Source organism: Musa acuminata, chromosome BXJ1-9, assembly GCF_036884655.1.
Source record: "Musa acuminata AAA Group cultivar baxijiao chromosome BXJ1-9, Cavendish_Baxijiao_AAA, whole genome shotgun sequence".
NCBI lineage: Eukaryota > Viridiplantae > Streptophyta > Magnoliopsida > Zingiberales > Musaceae > Musa > Musa acuminata.
In genome coordinates, this window is record NC_088335.1 from 30152501 (window position 1) to 30176455 (window position 23955).

Consider the following 23955-nt stretch of genomic DNA (forward strand, 5'->3'; position numbering starts at 1 on the left):
ACATTAATCTCTTTGATATTCCTTCTTTCATTTCAAAATCAATATCTTAATGGTTATTATAAGGTCTGTAACATTACACAACTCGAGGGATAAACAAGTAGGGGACAAGATAAGTAGCTAAAGGAACTGACAATTTATTTTAAGACTGTTACATGATAAAACAAATTTCCACAATCTCAATCGTGTCTATATCAACTGGGTAAGGACATCCTTCTTTTGTCATTATTATGCACTTGGCACTTAGCCCTCAGCAAAGCTCAATCGGATCCATGTAGCATACAATTAGGAACCAAGGCTGCAACTTGTAGCATATCTGCACATCTAGCAAACAGAAATTGAGTATACTGATAAACAAGTTCCCAAAACTCATTCAGCAATGATGATTAAGGAATAATGATGACAAACATTGAAAGGAAAATTGTCGACTTCATTAGTTTCATTTTGCAGTTTGCATGTTACAGATGAAGCAAGTTTTCACCAAACCAATGGATACCAAGTACTTCTACAGAAAATGCCAATAAGCAAATTGAAAGTATAAGTTGTACTACAATTCACATTTTCCTCCCAAACATGAAAGACAATTTTCATGTAAAAGACATGCTTAGCTTGGTGGTTCTCGATTTTTTATTAGAGAAATCAAGCCTAAGTCCAGAATGTGAAGCTTCGCAAGGGCATTAAATCCTTGCAGGTGTCATGCCAGTTAGCTATAGGGAGGCCAAAATAGAGCTTCTTCCAACAGCAGGCGCTCATTATCAAGTAAAGACCTGACAAATAAAATATCACATTTCTTCCTGCAACTTCTAGCCAGCAATAATCTCATTATCAAGTGATACCACTTTTGCACACTGGACATGATGTCTTTCTTCGCAGCCATTGGTCAATGCACTATTACCAAATAGCAGCATCAGCTATATAACATTATTCTTAATAGGAAAGGAAAGATGTAGTAGTACAAAAATTCCTTACATCTTTGTGGAATTTATGTAAGCATGGTAAATGTCTAATGATATCTCCAATAGATGGTTTCTCAAGACAGACAGCACACTCTTCAATAGTATCAGCCTGTAGAAAAAGCAATATTACAAAAGGATTATTAAAGTTGCAGGGAGCATGACAGAGAATTAACTTTGACAATTCACTGAAAATTGAATTTACAAAGAAATCTACACCTGGACTGTCGATTGTGGTAAATTGTTGATTTGGTTTTCTGAAGCACCAGAATGTTGATGGTTGTTTTCATCAAGGGCCAACAACGTCTCATAGTCATTTCTAGAAGGAAAAAATTAAGTATTACAATCAAGTCATATGCTAAACAATGCTAATGACGTTCCCAAGCCCGGATGAAAAAGGTGGAGGGTTGTGTTAGGTCACTAACAACCAGCGTAAAACTATATCAGATCTTATGAATATGAATCTTAACTGATCTCAATAACAGCAAAATATCTATGTAGCCGATCCCAAATAATTAAGATTTATGATTTTATTGTTATTGTTGTAATCGAGTCATATGCTAATTGTCCAAGTGCCATTGGTGAATATATATTTACCTAACACCACTGAACATGCATTTTCCCATAGGATCTTATTAAATTTTCCTGTACATAGTTACAGATTTACTCTGGTGTCTAAATGCTGCCTTGAAGAATCTAAGTGCTTCTGCTCCAAACACAGAGTTAATCTAGTTCCAGTGCATTTGAATGACCCTAACCTATTCTGTTACATTGGTGCTTCCTTGTCCAATCTCATTACAGATTCTTGTACAATAGTAGCCATGTGAACATTCAAGATAGTGTTAATTGACTTTCAATCAGGAAACAAATTGCACTTGGAAGGTATAAAAAATTGCACAACAGGGGCAAAAATACATACTCATCAAAGTCCCGTTGAATGTGAAGAATATTAGTTGTGTAACTAATACTATTCATTCCAGCGTCTAGTTCATCAAGTAAGTCAGACCTCTGCAATTTATGAAAGAACATATCATAGCTGGCAAGGAGAAGATGTGATGTAACCCCTTATTATTCAACAATGAAAAAGAATAATGAACAACTTCAATGATTCTATAATTATGAATTTAGAAGATGCTATAAAGGAACACCTTTGTAGAAACCTGAACAACAAATGACAGAATTGGAAGAACAAAAGTTAATATAGTGACAGAACTTTCCTGTTTTCCTGACAAGATTCTTACTAATAAACTGGTAGGCTTTCTTCAATGGATAAGACATTAATACTAAAAGCCATAGCATATTTCTGGATCAGACAGCTACAAAGCTGTATGTCTGATTGCTATAATTTGCATGTTTTTACTAGCCACGTTTTTCAGAAGAGGAAACACTGAACTAAATTGTAAACAGTCCATACAGACTTTAGGAGGTGAATTACCTCTCCAAAAAACACACTAACCAATTAAAGGAACATATTCTAACATTTACTTATTTTATGATTGATCCGTTTGGAGGAAGGATTTGATGATCTTGATCCTTCCTCCAAGCGGATTCATGCTTCATGGGAGGCTTGATAGAGGCACCAAAAGAAGAGAGAACACAGAAAATTATCTAGATTGCCTTTTGAAAAGGTATACCTAAACCAAGGTATACAGTTTCGAATAATACCGCCCGTATCGAACGGTATGTACCGAGTTGACCGGTACACAGACCGCCCGTTACCGGACGATATATATATATATATATATATATAGTACCGTACCATACCGAAACGCTGGTACGATACGATATTTCAAACCTTGATCTAAACACATAACTATGAAAAGGACTTTGTAAGCAACAACTCGGACTTCTCAGGCAAAAGCTTGGACTTCTTGAGGCTGCAGCTTGCTGGTGATTCCCTCTTTATTTCATCCTCTCTCTAGGTTATTGCAGCCTCCATCTCTTCTGTGTTTTCTAGGGCTGTTGACCCTCTTTATAGTTGTAGTGGGGAAGGCTCCTAGACGACTCTCAATTGTCATCTAACTCTTAGTCCTACATAGGGGACTCCTAATCAGTGGTCTTCTAAATTTGAGTCCAACTCAAAATGAACTTCGATCATCACGGATTGTGCATAGCTAGCCATCAACTATAAGAATCGAGATTCTCCATAAATTAGCAAAGTGAAGTGTATAGAACTATATAACATATAAAGTCTTTTAGTAAAAAAACCTTAAAGACTAAACATATATTATTCACTAAAAAATAACTTTTAAAATTATGTTATATGTGCAAACTATTTATCTTTCATAAAAAAATTAGTCTCCATTGTTCAAATCAAGATCTGAAATTTCGTACCGTACCAGAGTTTCGACGATCGCTCGGTACGGTACGGAACGGTATACCGTTCCGTATATATATATTATATTATATATATATATATATATATATATATTATTTATTTAAAAGCCGACGTCGCATCGCCGAGGCGACTCGACGTCGCCTCGTTTATTTAAATTATATATATATATATATACATATATATATATATTATTTTAATATTATTATTCGTTCCGCCCGTTAACGGACGGTCCGTGTACCGGTTTACTATTGGATCGGTACGTACCGCCCGTACCGGACGATATTATTCGGTATTGCTTACCTTGGTTCGAATAAATAGTCAGACTATCTAGCCAACAACTTTAAAGAAGCAGTTTAGAAGTCTACCACAAAGTCAAACAGCTCCAAAAGCTATATAGATAGGAAAGGATGTCACATCAATAAGTAACAAAAGACTCAAGGATTAAGACTCTCTGTGTTCTTCTCATCTATCTGCTCTCTTGCTCATCTTACCATCCCCCTTGTTGCCTGTGCAGAAGAAACACCAGGTGCAGAAAGCATAGGCCATCATAACAAGCTCCCTAATGTCATTCTCTTCTCTTTTCTTCTTCCCTGCCTCTGATGGATGCAAAGAGGTTACTGTTGCTTGCCACAACTTTCCACCCTTTTGGCAGCTGCTACTATGAGTCACAAGAGAGAGAAAAGAAGGGAAAGGCCATAAATGACTTTGCTAACAAGTGGGATAGCAACACCAATTTCAAGACCAAGAATTCATAAAGGTCTCTGTCATTATACCAAGATGGACTCTAGAAAACATATGATGTTGACCCATGATCCCACTCTGCAAAATCTGTATGTTCCCACCTACATTGGCAGAGTGATGTTCATGAGTTAGTGCACCATCTTACAGTACCTACAGAAAGTCCATGTTAATTGACTCACTTGGTCCCCGGGTATATTTATCAATAATACTCATCCTTTATTCTAGGGAATCTCTACCCAATCTGAGTTCTATTATCAACCCTTATGTCAGTTAGCTGAACACAAACTATTGTACGTTACAGTCACCTCATTTGATAATAGCATGATACATCATATGACATACAACCAGTATATCAAACACACGTGACATTGACCTTGATATTGTAACCATGCATGTAGGTTTTAGGCCATTAGGCTAATGTCATACTGATCTTTGTAAGTTACAGTCAACCTCATTTGACAATAGCATGAGACATATGACATACGACCAGTATACCAAAACACACTGTGACATTGACCTTGATGTTGTTAGAAACCATGCATGTAGGTTTTAGGCCATTAGGCTAATGTCATACTGATCTTTGTAAGTTACAGTCACCTCATTTGACAATAGCACAATACATTATATGACATATAACCAGTATTCCAAAACACACGTGACATTGACCTTGATGTTGTTAGTAACCATGCATGTAGGTTTTAGGTCATTAGGCTAATGTCATACTGATCTGACACTTGATGGATCATGTATTATACTTGTATTATCATGTTATATCAATAATTGAGTTTAATACTTGAGCTTTTGTGTTCTTTCATTAACTGGGTTCTTATTATGGTCATGATATTTATCATGCATGTGTTCTTGATGTATTAAATTATGTGTTCGCACCTATTCTTAAGACTCACCAAAACATAAAAAAGCCATAAAATCATTTTTATAATATATCCATGAAGTACGGTATGTTGAACCGAGCAATATGCTAGGGTGTACCGAGCAATACGCATATATATATATATATATATATATATATATATATATATATATATATATATATATATATATATATATATATAATATAATATAAAAAATATTTAGGCGTACGTAACCTCGGCGACGCCGCCTCCTCCTCTTCTCCTTGTCGCCTCGTCTATGGCATTCGACGAAGAAGGCGGCAAAGACGCCAAAGGCCACAGACGTCTTTGGCCTTCGACAAAGAATGCGGCCAAGAAGAAGGCCGCAGAGTCGCAAACGAGGCAATGAAGGAGACCGCCTCTTTCGCTGCTTTAGCAGCCACCTCCCCTGATCCTCGCGCCTCAAAATCCTCCTCTTTACGACTCTCCTTGCCTTTACCTCCCGGATCGAGATCGTCGAGGGAGAGCGACGCCGAATCAGGATTGAGAAAGGGCATGGAAACAAGTTCGCGCCGAGGTTCTCCTAATTCACCCTTTTCTTCTCCCTCTTCTTCGAATGTCCTCTCCTTCTTCCTTCTTCGATGCTTCTCCCTCAACCTCGCCGCAATCAGGCCACTATATCGAGCGGACCGCCCAATAGCAGGCAATCCGCATACCGGTTCACAGGTGGGTTGGTAAGTACCACCCAAACCGAGCAATACGATTCGAAATCGCAAACCTTGGATCAAACCAACATTTCCAGCAACCATGCTGAGTGTCAGTGTAGTATGATAGCAGAATAGCACAGTCCAAGCTAAAGCTAGCATATAGTAGGGACCAAGACTTGATTCCTTACTCTACTACAACAATAACAATAAAGCCGTAAAGTCCCAACCATTTAGAGTCGAGTCACCTAATGATTATAAATTGGTGTAGCTAGATCTAAAGCCTTGTCAGTGTCATTCTTGGTCATCAATCTGATGTGGTGAAAATGACCTGACCCAATCTGTTTTCTGAATATTGTCACAACTAAGAACCAAATGCCCCTGGGAGTGACCTAGCTGGCTGCTCCTTCATACCTCATTCCCTTGATAGTGGACTCCTCAGATTCATAGTTGTACATCCTTTTATGATAAAAAAAACTTTTCATAGGAACATGAACAGTCTATTTATAACAATTAGTTGTACATCCTTTTAGTGCACATAAGATAATAACATATACTCTATAACCTCTAGAATCGAGTTTAATAATAACTAATAAGCAAACAACAAACAGTACTAATCAGAAATCCATCACAGATAAGGCAATAGAACCAATTGTAGAAGAAATCACAGTCTCGAATACAGATTTCAGAAAGAATCGTTATTGGACCATATGAACCGGAACTAATCAGTACTTAATTTTTTTTTTCAGTTGTACCAGGTGGTACGGATCAGTATATGCCTGATACACCAATACCATACCAGTCCAGCAGATTCCTAAAACCAGTACCGGATCTAGATTTAAAACCTTGACAGAAATAAAGGTGTTTGATGGCTTAATATCTCAGTCTGGTATTCGGTCATCAAGTGGACTATTATGGTATCGGTATAAAAAAGCAATAATCAGCTAGTAATAACTAGTATCATTAAAATAAAAAAATAAATTTTAAAATATTGACTATATGTTTTGATACCAAAACTTAGCCAGTTCAGAAAAAACCAGTCCACACCGAATGATTCGGCCGAGGTTTGACTTTTCAGACCCTGCAACTCACAAGTACAAAAAAAAAAGTATATCAAAGCAGAATTCCAACAAATATGTCCCTCGTCCAAGGATAGAAATCTAAGATCAAAATAGCAATGAAAATGGGATCAAGAATGATATTATGAATGCCTCCACCGAAGCGTAGAATGAAAAATATAACATGAATTTTCTTTTGATGTGTTCACTGCTTTTCTGTACTAACGAATGACCTAGGCAAAACTTATTTATTGTCATAGTATATGAGCATACTATCTGCTGGAGTATGATTCCCTAGTCTTCAAGTGTTCCACTAGACCATTTATACTTCTTTACATCTTCTAATATTTAATCCCTCACATCCAACCATACTCTATGAGCAGAATTCTTGATGTTTTCCCCCTCATTTGTCTTAGTTCAAAATCATTCCAACACTAGGTAACCAGAAGAAAATCAGATATGGGTTGCGGTGCAATGAGGCATTAAGAAAGCAACAAGGTCTAAAATACAATGCCATGAAGCATTCATGTACACGTAAATGCTTCAAATATCAACGAAAAGAAGAAAATGACAGGACCACATGTTTTACACAAACAAAAATTCTATACAAACAAAAGGACTACATGTTTAACTCTCACCTGTCTTTTCTACCAGCATAATTACTGAAGAGCAACATGAGGCCAATGTGCAGCACAAATGATCTATTACATCTCTTTAATCTTTATAGTAAGAATTGAGGTAAGTAAACAAAGGCAATAATAGATTTGCAATTATGGATATATTTTTAAAAGAGATACAACTTACAAAACTCAACCAGACCCATGACCATGGACTGCAAATTCATCGGGGAACAGTATGGTATGCATGGTACAGATAATACATACGATCGAGGGCTAACCAAAACCAGGACCAGCCCTTTTCAGACGAAACACATGATATATGAGGCAAACCAATTGGTACACCTCAAATACTTCCTGATACCATCAAAATTCAATCACTATTGATCAATACAGGTCGGTAACTGTTGAAATCCTTTGGGAGCTCTTTAAGGCTTATATAAGCCCCTCCCTACCCTCTCATTCACTTCCACTCACTCTCAATCTCACTCTCTCTCTCAATTTGAAGCCTAGAGGCTTAGGCATGCTCAATCTCCCAAATCGGCAATTAGTGGAGATTGATTTAGATAAAAGAGAGATTCAAACTCAAGATCTGTTAGAACTTGTCTTTTTTTGAATTTATCTACTTTCTGCCTATGTTTTTTCATCATTTCATGTAATTAGACTAAAGAATATTAGTAAATCTTGATTGATTGGGAACTAATGATTGATTAAGACCCAATTAGAGGTATTTAAGAAAAAAATAGCCTAGATTGACCATGCATCAACTTCTTGCATGACTTATTAGGTTATGCTATCATGTTCAATGGCCAATTAATGCTTATTAATACATGGTTAGGTAGATTAAGTGCATTGAAGTTCTAACGAGTGGTAATTAAGGAAAATAAACTCATTGCACCATGTTTCCACTTGTTAAATGATTTCATAGCTCATTCTACCATGTATTACAACAAATTGGAGGCTTATTGTCACATGATTGAGAAAAATAATCATAATTACGGCTTAGTTAGAGTCACTTTCTTACTTTCAGACCCAATTAGGGGTAATTAAATGGAAAGGAAAGGTAGAGACAGCAGACAACTTTAAGCAAATGCAACAAAGCCACTATGATATCGGCACTAGGATTTTATCATATTCATAACCTTCATATTGCGAAGGATCCCATGACCAAGAATATTCGCAACCTTCATATTCAGAAAGATCTCATGGCCAACAAGTATATGGTGATAGTTGGTCAGTTTTTACGAGTTAGATTGTTCCAAAGTCATGAAGCCATAGGTCAGTGACAGAAGTCACAGTTTTAGTGCACTCCAAACTCTACAGCATATATACCACAATCATACTTACCCCATCCATGTTCCAATGAGGCAATGATTTTTATCATGTTGATGCACCAACTACACACGGTTTATCAATATATGTCAAGGGAACAGTTCCAAGATTAAGTCTGAGAAATCTACCATATCAACATACAACCTCAAAGTATCAAGGTCTACAATCCAACGACCATGGAGTCGCATCATTCAATATGATGGTAGAAGCACGTACATACGAATGTTATCTTAATATTTTATTTTGCTCAAATATTATAGTTTTGACATCTAATCCAACATCTCAACTCTTTTCATTATGGATCAATGGAAGCAACTTTCTTGAACAGAGGATTATGCAACAAGGTTCTTTGATGGATAGAAAAAGATCAGAATTTCTATTTTTCGCTCCTTATAGCCTAGATTTTCTATTGATTTATGGCTTAGATATATTTATTCCTATTTAATTTCAATTTATATACCAAAAAAATGGAGGAAAAAAACCTGAAATATAATTTTTTATTTTTGGCTGATTTTTCAGCCTTTTTCCAAATTACCAGTATGTACCGATGTACCAACCAGGTTGTATGTAACGGTCTTCCCATGGACTAGCATGCACGGTTGCTACAAAATTTGCTTCCTTGCCCATGACCGTCATCATCTCTCTCACCTATCGGATCAGTACAGTAGAAGTATAGAAAGTATACTGGTGATTCCCTAAATTGTCAGTGATTTTTCCCTTTTTCCATCCTACATTATGCTAGGGCAACCTAACAGTCAGTATAATATGTCAGCATGGTGTGTACCGTTCAAGCTTTTAAAAACTAGGAAGCTTATACATACATCGATTTTGTTGAATAATAAATTTAAAGTGTTTAAGAAACCTATAAAGGACAATCTTGAAGACATGTATTTACCATATTAACATCCATTTCGGGAAAGTCAACATATCTCATCCATGGTGCAGATCTCATTGATAATCCATATTGAGCAGTATTTACTGACTGGGGCAAGTAATTCCCAGGTAGTTGTTGAGAATGCAGACGTGTAATTAACCTGTCCCTCTAAGCAAGATAGATAAAGGAGGAGTTAGTTTACAAAGATAAAAAAGTCGCTACAAATATGAACAAGGCAAATGTAAGTAGCATTAGTCATAAGAATATGTTGCAATTAACTATTTAATTAAATCACCTTAAAAATGAGAAAGCATCATAAAGTAGGTAATGATAACATTATTCTCTAGCAAAGCAGAATGACATTTGACAAGCAACAGTTATCATAAAATCCAATTTCCTCACGGAGTAACAAAATAGGAAATTTGAATGAGCTTCTGTGAAGCATGATTCTGAAAAATAAATGTCAACAGGGATGTAAATAGAACTAAATTTTGGACCCAAATCATCATTTAATGTAAATTATATCATTATGAATGAGCATGCAAGAAAACTAATATTTCAAGGATTGCCTTAGCATAGGGAGTCTATGGAATGACCTTCAAGTTGGTCATGCAAACCCCTTTTATATGTGGATGTAAATCACTGGAAAGCATTGTTCTTGTGTCCTTGTCCTGCCTATGTGGATCAACAATTTCAGCATAACAACCAATGTGACAACTAATATTCATAACAATCTTAAACTACCAGTGTATCTTTAGTTGGCTCACCCAACATAAGTTATTTTTGTAGTGTTAGCTGGATTTGCAGATCCAACACCTCAGCCCTGTGTGGACACAATAAGATGGGCAGACACACCTCAGCACACATGATATGTGGCCTGAGTCAACTGTACATGGAAATCAATGTGACTCAACTGAATGTGGACTATTTAGGAAGATTGTTGGTTGATTTCAACTGATGTCACGCCAGAAGAGGAGAGAAGAAAAAGAACAGAAGAAAGAGCAGTAGCAGCAGGCCTGCTGCAGTAAAAGCCACTAACTGCCACTATGACGAGAAAAACAGGAATGTGAGATTAAATGATGTGATTGGCCCCACTGATTGGAGTAACATCGGAATACAATCATGTGATAGCCTGTGTAGTCTTAATGGATTTAACTCTCTACCATCACTTTTTGAAAAATAACTAATCTTTAAGTTTAGCCTAATTTATTATATATATAGTGATTTTCACTAATAAAATGGTCCATCACCTACTTGTACATGATATCTTTTTATGTTTTTTGTATTATGTAATCAAAATATCTTGAATCCTATTCTTTTGCACTTGCCACATTGAAGATCAGATACATGTAACTTTCCTGATTTTAGATAAGAGGAGAAAACAATCAAATTGAAAAGTCCAACCACAATCCTTCATTCCCATGACGACCTTGTTGGGATCATAGACAACTCAGTGACAGCGGGTCTTTGAAACTAGTTCCCCACCACAAAGAAGGCTAAAAAACAATTTAGGACTTGGCCGAGACTGCATCATTATTTTAAGTCTTAACATCTGAGGTGTCAACTCAAGCAATATAGGAGCATCAAGAACGTGATTTCCAGTCATGAACTGCCATTTTTGTTGGAACTAATTTGGGCACATGGAACAGGCACTCCAGTTCAAGGCCTCTGTCGATTAACTTCCAGTTGCTCCACGTACACACAGATCCTGCATGATGCTGCACTATGAGAAGTCATGTCATTTTCCTTATTTAGTTTACTCCGGTACCCAATCATTAACAGAAATTCACTTCCCTAGCACTGAGAATACAACAATTGAACAAGATCAAAATGATGCACATGAATTTGATTGTTCGACCAATCATGATAAGCTTACATGAACAGCAATAAGAAACTGCATCCCATGGTCCAATATTCCATATCAGGTGAATTGAAGAAATTTAAAATTTAAATTCTGGTTGGCTAATGACTATCATGTTCATACTTATCAATGTCAAGAGGCCAGCAAAGTCAGGTTCTATGCATGGTTGGGAGTTAAAATTGGACCATTTGAAGAGAACTCTGAGTCTGAGGGAAGTTTGTCACCGAATGCATAGCCCACATACTTCGGGCTCCATAAAAAAGAAAAGAAAAAGACCCCTCCAAACAAGTGGAAGTTACCATGCAACTAGCACAACCCTGGTTTTGCTATAGGGTGCTCAAGGTCAGAATCAAATGCAAGCAAACTATATAGTATTGGGTTAGTTATGAAATTCCTTGCATTTTACTGAATTGGGTTGCACATACAAAGCTAAAATAAATTGCAAAATACTTATTTTGTGATGCAAACTCTAATCCCTTTCCATTTATAATTAGATAGGTTTGTTTTCAAGTTATTGAAAATCTACAGTCCCATGTCAAGCTGGGATGCCTATGGAACAAAGAACCAAAAAGACCTTTCACTATTTCAGAGAAAGGGTCATTAGCTTAGCTACATGTAACCAGAGAATTCACTTGAGTTCAAGTTATAGGTCACAGGACATTAGAAAACCCACTTACACGATTACGTTGAGTTTGCCATGAAGGTAAAGACATAGGCCGAGCATTCTCCTCTTGCTGCAAGGACCATGCTATTGATGCATCAATCTGTTCAGAAATAGAATTGCAAGCATTACATATAAATAACTACATACAAATGAAATATGGCTTAACAGGAAAAAAATTTCCAATTAACAACTAGAACAGAAAAAAGTAAGTATTACACCCAACAAGAGTTTACATAGAAATAATAGACTAACCTCCTCCCTGTTTCTGATTCCTGGTGATTCATTATAAAGCTGCTCTTGAAGTTGCTGAGCGAATAACTCATCTGACTCAACCCGCCTAGTCATTGCATTGCAACTATCAAAAATACTATGACTTTGTTCTTGAAGATTACTAGATCTTGCTTCCGGTGAATGCAGCTCATCAACTTCTATAACTGATCCCAAAATAATACCACGTTCATGAGGATTATGAGTTTTAGTCGATCTCGATTTTGAGAATCGCCAATCAAGAACTGAACTAGAGCTTTCACCATTAAAATTACTAGATGAACCATATTTCCGCTTCCTATCTGTATGCTTTTTTCTTCTGCTTTCCAGGTCTGACTCAGAAGAAGGTCTTTCTGTGATTAAATTTGTTTCAAGCAATGCAAATGATTCAGAATTATCAAGTAAAATTTTAAAATGATTACCAGTTCCTATTGCAACTACATTACTCTGATCAGATTGGTGACCAGAGGCTTCGCTCTCACATATGTTAGCAGTCTTAAATGATGACACTGTAGATTCCTTTTCTCTCCAACCGTCTGTCTTCCATCCTTGATCTTCAAAGCCCAAAACATCAGTGTTGCTATCTCCATAAATAGCTACATCTTTCCTAGAATCCAGCCTGTCATTAATATATCCTTGAAAGCTTTAGTCATGAGATTGGTCTCGGAATTAAATTGTCATACTAGAATAATGCAAGATATTTTTGGCTATTTTGATGTCACGGAAGGAATCTTGTGTGAGAATTTCAAATAAAAAGGTATCAGATAAATATATCAATATTTATTCTTTCAAATGGTTTTGCACCAACACATATGATGGAAAATCATCTAGCATTGTATGTGAAGAATGTTAGACATGTCATTAAAATTTTTGGTTGCCAAGTATTAGCTATTGTCATCATAGCAACTACAAATAGATGCTAAGAGGACATAAGTACCTTTTCCAATCACTGATAAGCTAGAAAAGTGAAAAGTAAATAGAAAGAAAAGGATAACATCTATAAAGCTGAAAACTGTCCTCGAATCAATTAGAGTGGTATATAACTGAACTGGTAACTGGTTATAATAAACTTTTGGGACAGAAACTATTTCCACATGAGAATTTTAGAAACAAGAGATGCATACTTGAAGGACATTTACATGAAAATATCATAACAATAAAAAATAAAAATCTATATTGATGAATTAGTTGGTGTTTCTCGAATTGCTCTTTACTAGGTTCATGGTTTTTATGTACCGGTCAGAGCTTCAACTGGTACAGTACCAGTCCTGCCAGTGTACCAAGTGTTGGTACACTGGTGCCAACTGAATTTTGAAAGTAGTCTAAAAAAGGCTGAAAGAAATTGCTCTAAAAAAATGCTGAAAAAATTGCTAAGTACAGTGCCTGTACCATCCTATATCGGGCGGCACCAACTCGGTACTGGGCAGTGCAAGGCCTATACTGCCCAACCTACACTAGTTCATGTACTGATAACCTGGTAGACTGATAATTACTGCCTGTATTTGTACATACCGAGCAATATTGAAAACCTTGACTAGGAACAAACAGAAGAAATATGAAATAGAAAAAACATAAGACTGACAAAAGGAGAGTGTCAAAATAAATTTGTTATAGCCTTTGGAAATCACAAGGTCAAGGAAAGTCACATTCAATTCTTCTTCCAATACAAACTATACTACTACTAAAACTTACTTTGAAAGGATGGATGCATGTGGGTATTTATAAGGAAAGCTTTAATAGCATTTGGTAAGGCTTAACATCTCGGTTTGATATTGGGTTCGACACCTTATCAGGCAGTACCTGTGTTATCTTGTATCAATAAAAAAATGAATACCCATCGACCAAGCTACTTGGTCCAGTATCCTTTTTTGGTCAGACTAGTAAACACCAATTGTTATGTAACAATCTAACTGACACTTGAAACCTTAGGATTAGATGAGGTAGCATGTAATGCTTAAATCAAGGGGACTAAATTTAGATCATCATGTGGAGAAAGTTTTGAAATTATGAAATGGAAAATGTATTTGCCTGTTTTTCTAGAATATATAAGATGCCATTAGAACCTTAAGAGATTAACATACATTAAAAATGGAAAAAAGGAAGAGAATTGGATATACATTCGATGGAAACTATATAAACTTTTAATTCAAATTCATCACAACTCTATGTACCACTTTCGATCGAGAATTTGTCAATATGACTTGAGAATACTTAAAGTAGCTCTAATTAAGGTGGGAAAGATTGTGTTTGCTAATGAAAAGGTTTTGTCACAGTCAGATTTCAGAATTGACTTGGGTATTCTGAATTGAACCTTGTGATAGAAGAATGTGTTTTGGATTTGACTGAACAAAAATTGGATTTGGGTCCTGAGTTAGATTCAGACATTATGGTGTGTCATATTGGCAGAGCATTTGGATCATGAGTTGGATTAAATTATATTTGGGTATGGACTTTAAATTAAATGGATCTGCACTTCAGGTTGGAATTCAACGAAATTAGGTTTTTTATGGATTTGGCAGCTAGAGGCAGTTGGTTAACTTAGTTATGGTTTAGCTTAAATGAGATGCTTGGTTTAATGAGTTGAGACGAAATGATTACAAAATGGCTCTAGATTAAGTCAACATGATCTATTTTGGGGAGTTTCTCCCAAAATAATTCAACTTCAACTTTACAATCACAGCAAGATCAAGATCTTAGCAGATTCTAATATATGGATTTATATCCTATCCAAAGTATATAACTAATAGATTTACTTGTGATTTGGATCATGATGGGTGCACGAAATTGTAAAATGGTAAGGTTATATGAACCAAAATAATATAATTATTAAGAGTTGTTGAACTACAAACTATGGTTCATTTATAAATGTGCATGTACAATCAACAGATCTCAATAGTGGCAAAAGATCCATGTAATCAATTCCAAATATTTGGGACTTCATTGCTTTGATATTGTTGTTATTGTCGTTGTTATAGCATGTACATTCAACATCATATAATCTTCATCCCAATGGAAAAAAAAAAACTGAACGCCAAAAGTAATCAGGATAATGGAGCAAACTTGTGAGAAAGCTTCATCACCATTGACATTATATTTCTGAAAGCATCTTGATTTCTTTCCCTTCAATCATATTTCCATATAATTTCTAAAAAAAAGCATTAACAAATATAGCTATACCATATCTTGTATTTTGGGTTAAATTAGGAACGTAGAAAGTAGACAAACCTCATAACGTATAGGTTTTAAATTAAATTTGACTAAACTAAATATATGAAATATAATTTTGGTAATACTAAGAGGACAACTGAGGATATAGTTAGGATCGAAGGACACGAAATAAGGAAAAATTTTAAAGCATCTCTAATCTAATAATCAACAAAATGAAAAGATTGATAGAGATCTTATTCATAATGTAAAAGTCAGGTAGCTATTGTAGAAAGGAACATCGAGGAGTCTTGTATGATATCAAGATCCCATTAGATTAAAAAACCATGCTCTGTAAATCCTAGTGTTTGACGGTTAATAAAGATTTGCAAAAGAAAATCATATAGCTGAGATGAGAATATTAAGGTAGATGTGCTAAAAATAGAAATAGTAAAAAATATTCTTATTTGTAAACAATTAGGTATAGCTCCAATAATAGACATGATGAGGAGTCATTTAAGGTGGTACAAACATATTCAAAGCACACTTATAGATGTCAAGATTAGATGACACGACTCAATTAACATTAGTGGTACAATGAAATTGAACTAAAAAATATTTTCTAGAAATAAAAATGATTCAGATGATTCTAATTGACTATATATTATTTTTCATAAAGGTCAATAGTAAAACAAACAAATTCATATACCGAAACCCAAATAGTTGCAACATCATGGCATGTTGTTGGTCATTTGCAAACACTGTATACCACATATAAGCAATCATGGGAACTTACCTGCTCAATGGAAAATTAGCTTTACCATGTTGCCCATTTGTCATTGTATAAATATCAGTTTTTGCTTTCCCTTTCCCTTTCTTGACATCATCACTTCTGCCTCTAGAATCAGGATTGACATTGTGTATTTGATTTGATGTCCTATTAGGCTTTGGCACTCTTCCGAACTCTATCTCCATCAGTTCATCCTCTATTGGCTGTTTTGAACTCCCTGAACTGTTATGGGAGATGCAAACATTTCTCACCAGCTTTCTCTGGCTTACTTTGGGTTGCAAATCATCCAATATATCAATTCCCTGTAATTTATCTTGATCACTAATTCTAGCAAACGAAGAACATTTCTGTCCACCAGATGTCTTTCCATTCTGACAGTTAACCTCAGATTCATTACTGACCCTTGCTATGTTATAAGGAGAGATACAGCCATTCCGAACTAACCTTCTCAGCCCCCTAGGTCTCTGAGGAACAACAGTTTGTATTACACTTGCTAGATCCTGATGAGATTTGGAATGTACCCCACTACATGAATCAACTCCTTTTCCCTTGTCTCTGAATTTCATATCAGCACAAGCATTCTGCAAACTTAAATTGTCTTTATCAGATATAACCATTCCAATCTGACTCCGGCCATGCCCAACTGACATAGAAGGAAGTGATGATCCCATACCAAGTAATGCACTGCTTCCATAGCTTCTAAGTACCCCACTGTTTTCACTTAGCAATCCTTTCCCTCTCTTCCTCTTAGCATCCTCACATATTGCACCATTTAGTAAGGTAAGTGTGTCATGATTCAAGTCAGTTCTTTTCACCCTCTCCTTGTTGTCCATGGAAACCGCACTTTTACCAACTTCAAATGAAGTGCCGAGCAAAGGTTTCCTATTCACTGTTTCAGACATTGATTTGCCCGGGGTAGATAGGATCTTATCAGCAAGAGTTGTACTTCTAGTACTATCATATCTTTCACCAGTATCCTTCAGATTCAGATGTTTAGAATTCCTCCTTTGTAAAAGATGCTTGATACCTTGGCTTGGTGACAATGGATCAACTTCTACATTGATATTCTCATTCTGGAATGAACTGCCAGATGACTTGTTAGCCAACTGTGCCAGTCTGTCAGGAGTGTCAGGTACTTCCATGACCAGATCAGGTTCCATCTTATGAATGTCAACCAGGAAAGCAGAAATTATTGGTTTCCTCTGACAAAGTGGTAATCTCACATCGGGGATCAACAATTTGATATTCTCTTTGTTCCCAGACCAAGATTGAGAGATCAGTAAACTTTATCGCAAGATATTAAAGGAAACCTTATGCAGATATAGTAGGCTTTTCCAAAACCTAAAATATCTAGATGGAGCAGATAGATATCATGAAAAAGAAATTCCAGAAATCCACAAATCATAACAAGACCAGAAATATATATATATATATATATATATATATATATATATATATATATATATATGGAAAAAGAGAAGAAATAATAATCCTGCGGACCCTAGGAAAAAAATAGCATTCAAGTATCCTAACCTAAAAATAATTACAGCAATAACTCTTGGCAAGAATTAGCAGAGGAAGCCTGATAATTTCTCGAAAATTTTGAAGATAATATTACAAAAAGGAATAAAAACAGATCAAAGATGAATTTTTCAGGCCGATGATTGCCCCCTACTAATACGATCGTCAGAAATAATATACAAAGTCAAATAGAACTCAACGAAAGAGGATAAAAAAACAAAGATCTTATCAATGTCACCAACAAAACTACAAAGAAAAAGTTACACCTAAAAGAAAGGGACAAAAGCATAGAGAAAATTATCAACACGAGATGGGCGATTGGAATCAAGAAAAGACACCTTCATCTTGGCGAACACCTCCACCGGCACAGATCGAAATCCAGCGAACAATAATCCAAAGAACCCGACGATGATCGATTCATCCGCCTACTTCGACCCGCCGGCTCGCTCGGTACCCCTCTCCCTATTTGTTGCCGAAAGAGCGTCGAGGAAAGAAATTTAATCTGACGGTGTTTGCTCCGCCTGCACTCCTCGAATGTCTCCCTAGCGCGTGCTGCGGGCGACACGCGGCCACGTCAAGAATTCCTGAATCGGAATCGTCAATGCTAGATAATTGTGTGTATATATATATATATATATATATATACAAATATATATATATATATATATATATATTTGTATATATATATATATATTTGTATATATATATATATATATATATATATATATATATACAATTTTATATATATACAAATATATATATATACATATATATATATACAAATATATATATATATATATATATATATTTATAGAAAAAAATCCTTAGCCTTGTATATGATGCTCTCATAATGATTTTTTTTACTTTATCAAAATATCCTTAGTATTGGTCCGATTCAAGTAAATCCTAGCTACATGAGTTGGTTCAATTAAGCATTGGCTAGTCCCTTAAGTTTTCTTAAATTATTTTATATATCCAATCTATTAAAGGATGAAACAAGAAAGTTGTCACTCGTTGTTTTCACTAACATCCTCCTTACGGTGGTGATCAGCCCCAGCCCCGTTCATCATCAAAACCTTAAGGAGCCTCAATAATTAGCAATGCATCGCCATAACCCTATTTAGCATTCCAAAGCCTCGTTGAATCATGGTTCCTCCCTCCCTTTTCATGGTGCATTTATAAGTGATAGGTTTGACCGATAGAAGATTTGGTGCATCTTTCGCAACACTAGACGACTTGGCTATGGTTGTGGCTTGCTTATGGTCGTGGGTTAGCTATAGTTATAGGTTTTGTTAGGAAGACACTAAGAGGATGGTGAATTAGTGGTTTTAAAAAGTTGAGTCGATTTCAAAAATTTCGTACGATGAAAGATATATTTAAAATGTGTTTATTTGGAATGTGAGTAAAAGTAGTGAGCAACTAAATCAGTAAACAATAAGAATGAAAAGCACAAAAGAAATAAACATTGGATTTATAGTGGTTCGATCGTTGCAACCTATATCCACTCTCGATTCTTCCTTCGTCGAGGTCATTGGCTTTTACTAACGATTTGGGTAAAGATCAAACCACCCTTGTTACAACTCCTTTCTTATTTTTACAGGTTTAGAAAAGAATCTTTTACAACTCCTTTTACAAGTAGTCCTCACAGCTCTCTTAGAAAGACTTAGAAGATTAAGGAGGAAGAAACTCAAGGCTTTTAACAGAGTTTGCATACCTAGAATCACAAGTATTTCGTACTCTTTTCTTATTATCTTAAGTAAAAATGAGTGAGGTATTTATAGGTCACAAATGATTTCAAAAATGGAGCCAAAAAGTCTCATCTCTGGATTTTCGAGGTGTTGGCGGTACCACTGTTGTTGGGCGATACTACCACTAGTGCTAGGCGGTACCACCACTTGCAGTAGTAAGCACTAGTGGTACCATCGCTCAGCCTGGGCGGTACTATCGCTTAATAGCCTAGAAGATTGTGTATTGGTGGTACTATATCTAGTTTAGGTGATGCTAGTCATAGGTATCTTACAAGCCAATCATGTGAGTGATGGCACGTGTGACTTGATACGTAGTCTTTTTGTTTATTATTATTATTTTATATTTTATCACTTTATATTGCCTATTGTTTGAATATATTATGAAGTTTATGTTGGAAAATCTTGAGGGCGACATCACATGCACAGCGGAAGAATAAAAATCAAAATCTCCAATTTTTCAAAGATTTGTTCGTCATCGTGCGAAGATTAGTACACAAAATCCACAAAACAGAAAACTGTATATAGTAAAGATTGTGTTACCTAGGGAGATTGTATATCCCTGTGTCCCTACAAATCTCTAGGAGAGGGTGAAGGAGGTCAAGCACCCTCCTCTCTAGAGATGATCCACATAGCAGGGCGGCAATGACGCTCCTCAAAACTCTAGGCCTGCTTTGAGGTGGAGAGGAGGAGGAGAATAGGAGAGGCAAGTAAAGGCTATAGCCTATGAACCACTGAATCCCTTTCATTTATAAAGGTCTTTTGTCAATTTAACCATAATGGATCCTCCCTTATTAGGTATTGGATCTCCATCTAACTTCCCAAACCTCTTAAATTAGTGGATTTCTATCCAATAATCTCTCATGGGCTCTTATTGGATCTCGTCTATAGAGTCCAATAATTCAGGGGCTTATTGGATATCCAATAAGATAGAGGCTCCGACGGATATCTCATATCCGAACCTCTACTCATCGCAACGTCTATCATATGTGTGTGACCCTCTAGGCCCAATATCGAGCTGGCATTGAGTCATACCTATCAGAACTCCTTCTGACTCAATGAATTATTATCTCTATAATAATTCATTCGACTCACCGACTACAGACGTACTAGACCACTACGCCGTAGTCCCCAGACGATACAAAGGAATCCAATCCATTGGACCTGTTTGTCCTCAGTTATCGTGTACCTATAGTCCCTCATCAATCTAATATCTCAGAGACCATATGCCGGATATGGTGCTGTCAGACCCATACGGTTTCTACTCGAGTCTCGCTCTAATCGAATTCTCTTTGAGAACTCTTTCTCTCTCAATATGAATGACTCTAGCCAGGGATTTGTCTGAGAAGAACACATGAGATATTCCTCTCATGACACCGATAGTGGATGATCCTCTATCGACACTTAATATCCCTCGTAAGGTTGACTGCCACTCCCGATGATCGGTTGTATTAGATTTGGGACATCCAAACCTATAAGTTCGGTATCAAAGAGTGGAGCACTCATATAGGACATCCTTGGTGTCTTAAGTCTAAGGACCAGATACACCACTGGGACCATGGAATCGTTATCTAACAATAAGGTATCATCAACCATCAAGCATTCCGTAAGCGAATCAATCAATGAACTCATTCTCCAATGAGCACCTGTACTATATCCCTAGTGTCCCCACACGAGCAGCTATGAGACCAGCTGCATCCATTATATGGATGGGTATACAACACACCAATTTATCCGGTTATCTCGATGTCCCTCTCGAGTAACCTATGACCAAGATTATTTAGATCATGATCCGATTCCCATTGCATAGATCCAAGGACATCAATGTGTATATATATATATATATATATAAAGTGATAAATGTCAAAATATAATAAGTAAAAAGACTGCATGTCAAGTCACACATGTCATCACTCACGTGATTGGCTTGTAGGGCACATATGACTAGTAATCTCCCACTTGACCTAAGGCCAATCACCTATGTGTCCGATCCCCTTCAGACCCCTATGACACTTAAAGATAATTTGAGACAACAACTTTATCTCAAATCTACAATGTTATCTTCGGATGAAACTCTTTCCACTGCTACATCTCCATGGGTCACGATCTCTCTAATAAGCTGGAACCTCCTTAGAACACCTCTGATGAGACCTGGGTTCCCTTATTTGATTAATCACCTTATAGTTGTCGCAATATAAGGGAATTGACTCCTTGTTGCCTAGCACGACTCTTAGATTAGTGATGAAATTCTTCATCTAGACTCTCTCCTTTGCTGCATCTACTACAGCAATGTACTCCACCTTTACGGTTGAGTCAGCAGTAGTATTTTGCTTGGAACTCTTCCAACACATTGCTCCTCCATTCAAAGTGTACACATACCCCAAATTCGACTTGCTATCATCGACATCGTACTGAAAACTCAAGTCTGTGTAGCCTTCAACCCTGAGGCTACTACCTCCATATACTAGCAAAAGATCCTTAGTCCTTCTCAAGTACTTAAGGATACACTTTACTGTTTTCCAGTGCTCTAAGCCTCGATCCGTCTGATACCTGCTCGAGACACTCAGAGCATGCACTGTATCAGGCCTAGTACATAGCATGATATACATGATAGACCCTATCGTTGAGGTATAGGGTATCCTATCCATATTCGCCCTTTCTTCACGAGTCATTGGAGACATACTCCTAGAAAGCGATATCCCATGTCTCATCGGTACAAGACATCTCTTGAAATTTTCCATGCCAAACTTTTTGACAATAGTATCTATGTACCTGGATTGGGACAAGCTAAGCATCCTCTTTGATCTAACTCTATAGATCCGAATCCCCAAGATATAGGATACTTCCCCTAAGTCCTTCATGGAGAAATGTCTAGATAACTAAGTCTTTCCTGTGGATAGCATTCCTACATCATTCCCAATAATTAGGATATCATCCGCATATAACACCAAGAAGGTGATAGCACTCCCACTTACTTTCTTGTACACACAAGGCTCATCTTCATTTTTAACGAAGTCATAAGATCTGATTGCCTCACTAAATCTTATGTTCCAACTTCGGGAAGCTTGCTTTAGTCCAAAAATGGATCTAAACAACCTACATACCTTATCTGGGTAATCCTTAGATATGAATCCCTTGGGTTATATCATATACACCTCCTATTCGAGGTTCCCATTGAGGAATAAGGTTTTCACATCCATCTGCTAGATCTCATAATCATAGTGTGCTATAATAGCCCATAAAATTCGGATGGATTTTAGTATTGCTACGGGTGAGAAAGTTTCATCATAGTCAATACATTGCCTTTGACGATACCCCTTAGCCACTAGCCTTGCTTTATAGGTCTCAACCTTTCCATCTATTCCGATCTTTTTCTTAAAGATCCACTTGCAACCGATGGGTATAATACCCTCGGGTGCATCAACTAGGTTCCAAACATTATTGGAGTATATGGAATCCATCTCAGAATTCATAGCTTCTTGCCACTTCCCAGAGTCTATACTCATAATAGCCTCCTCGTAGGTCTGAGGATCAACATCCTCTCCTCTAATATGTCCCACATATCTCTCAGGAGGATGAGATACTCTACTGGACCTATGTAAAGTTGGAACTTATGTATTAGATACCTGAACAGACTCGGGCTGTAAAGTGGTGCTTGAGCTAGGTTCTCCAACCTCGCTCAATTCTATCATGGACCCACTTTCTCCGCCAAGAATGTGTTCCTTCTCAAGGAACATCACTCTCTTCGCTATAAAGACCTTTTGGTCCTTGAGATGATAGAAATAATACCCATAAATTTCCTTGGGGTATCCCACGAACTTGCACCGCTCCATCCTTGATTCCAACTTATCGGTGTTGTGTCTTTTAACGTGGGTAGAGCAACTCCAAATCTCTACTACCTTAAGATCGGGCTTCTTCCATTTCCATATCTCATATGGTGTAGATACTACCAATGTAATTAGAACTCTGTTCAGAAGGTAAGCTATGATCTCTAGGGCATATCCCCAGAATGAGATGGGTAGGTCAGCGAAACTCATCATGGACCGTACCATGTCTAATAACATACAATTCCTCTTTTCAAACACACCATTGAGCTGAGGTATATAAAGAGGTGTCCATTGGGACAATATCTCATGGTCCTTGAGGAATTGAGTAAACTCTGTACTTAAGTGACCTCCTCGATCTGATTGAAGAGTTTTGATACTCTTTCTAGTCTGGTTCTCCACTTCATTCTTATACTTTTTGAATTTCTCAAAGGCCTCAGACTTGTACTTCATTAAGTACACATGTCCATACTTTGAGAAATCATCAGTAAAGGTAATAAAATAGGAATAACCACCAATGGCATGAGTTGACATGGGTCCACATACATCACTATATATGAGTTCCAACAGCTCAGTGACTCTTTCTCTAGTTCCACTAAATGGAGAGTTGGTTAGTTTTTCATGAAGGCAAGGCTCATAAGTTACATATGACTCATAGTTGAATGAATCTAGAT

General features: G+C 36.6%; 1 protein-coding gene across 11 annotated transcripts in view; it reads right to left on the reverse strand.

Moving 5' to 3' along the window:
• Positions 1–18310, reverse strand: part of LOC135581686 (uncharacterized) — an 18331-nt gene extending 21 nt beyond the window's left edge. Inside the window, exons 1-10 of one of the 11 annotated variants that reach the window (XM_065083479.1) lie at positions 18051–18306; positions 16198–17440; positions 12680–12876; positions 12243–12610; positions 12004–12090; positions 9487–9633; positions 1870–1958; positions 1170–1269; positions 967–1062; positions 1–313 (exon numbers count right to left, since the gene is read on the reverse strand). The exon at positions 1–313 is cut by the window's left edge and continues 21 nt beyond it. In XM_065083479.1, the coding sequence (XP_064939551.1) occupies positions 248–313; positions 967–1062; positions 1170–1269; positions 1870–1958; positions 9487–9633; positions 12004–12090; positions 12243–12610; positions 12680–12876; positions 16198–17351 (2304 nt within the window). In that variant the 5' untranslated portion in view covers positions 17352–17440; positions 18051–18306 and the 3' untranslated portion in view covers positions 1–247. Of the gene's footprint in view, positions 314–406; positions 886–966; positions 1063–1169; positions 1270–1869; positions 6666–9486; positions 9634–9886; positions 11184–12003; positions 12091–12242; positions 12611–12679; positions 12877–16197; positions 17542–18050 lie in introns of those variants that run through there. The other 10 variants (XM_065083480.1, XM_065083482.1, XM_065083478.1 and 7 more) reach the window with 10 other exon arrangements.
• Positions 18311–23955: the final 5645 nt, after the last annotated feature.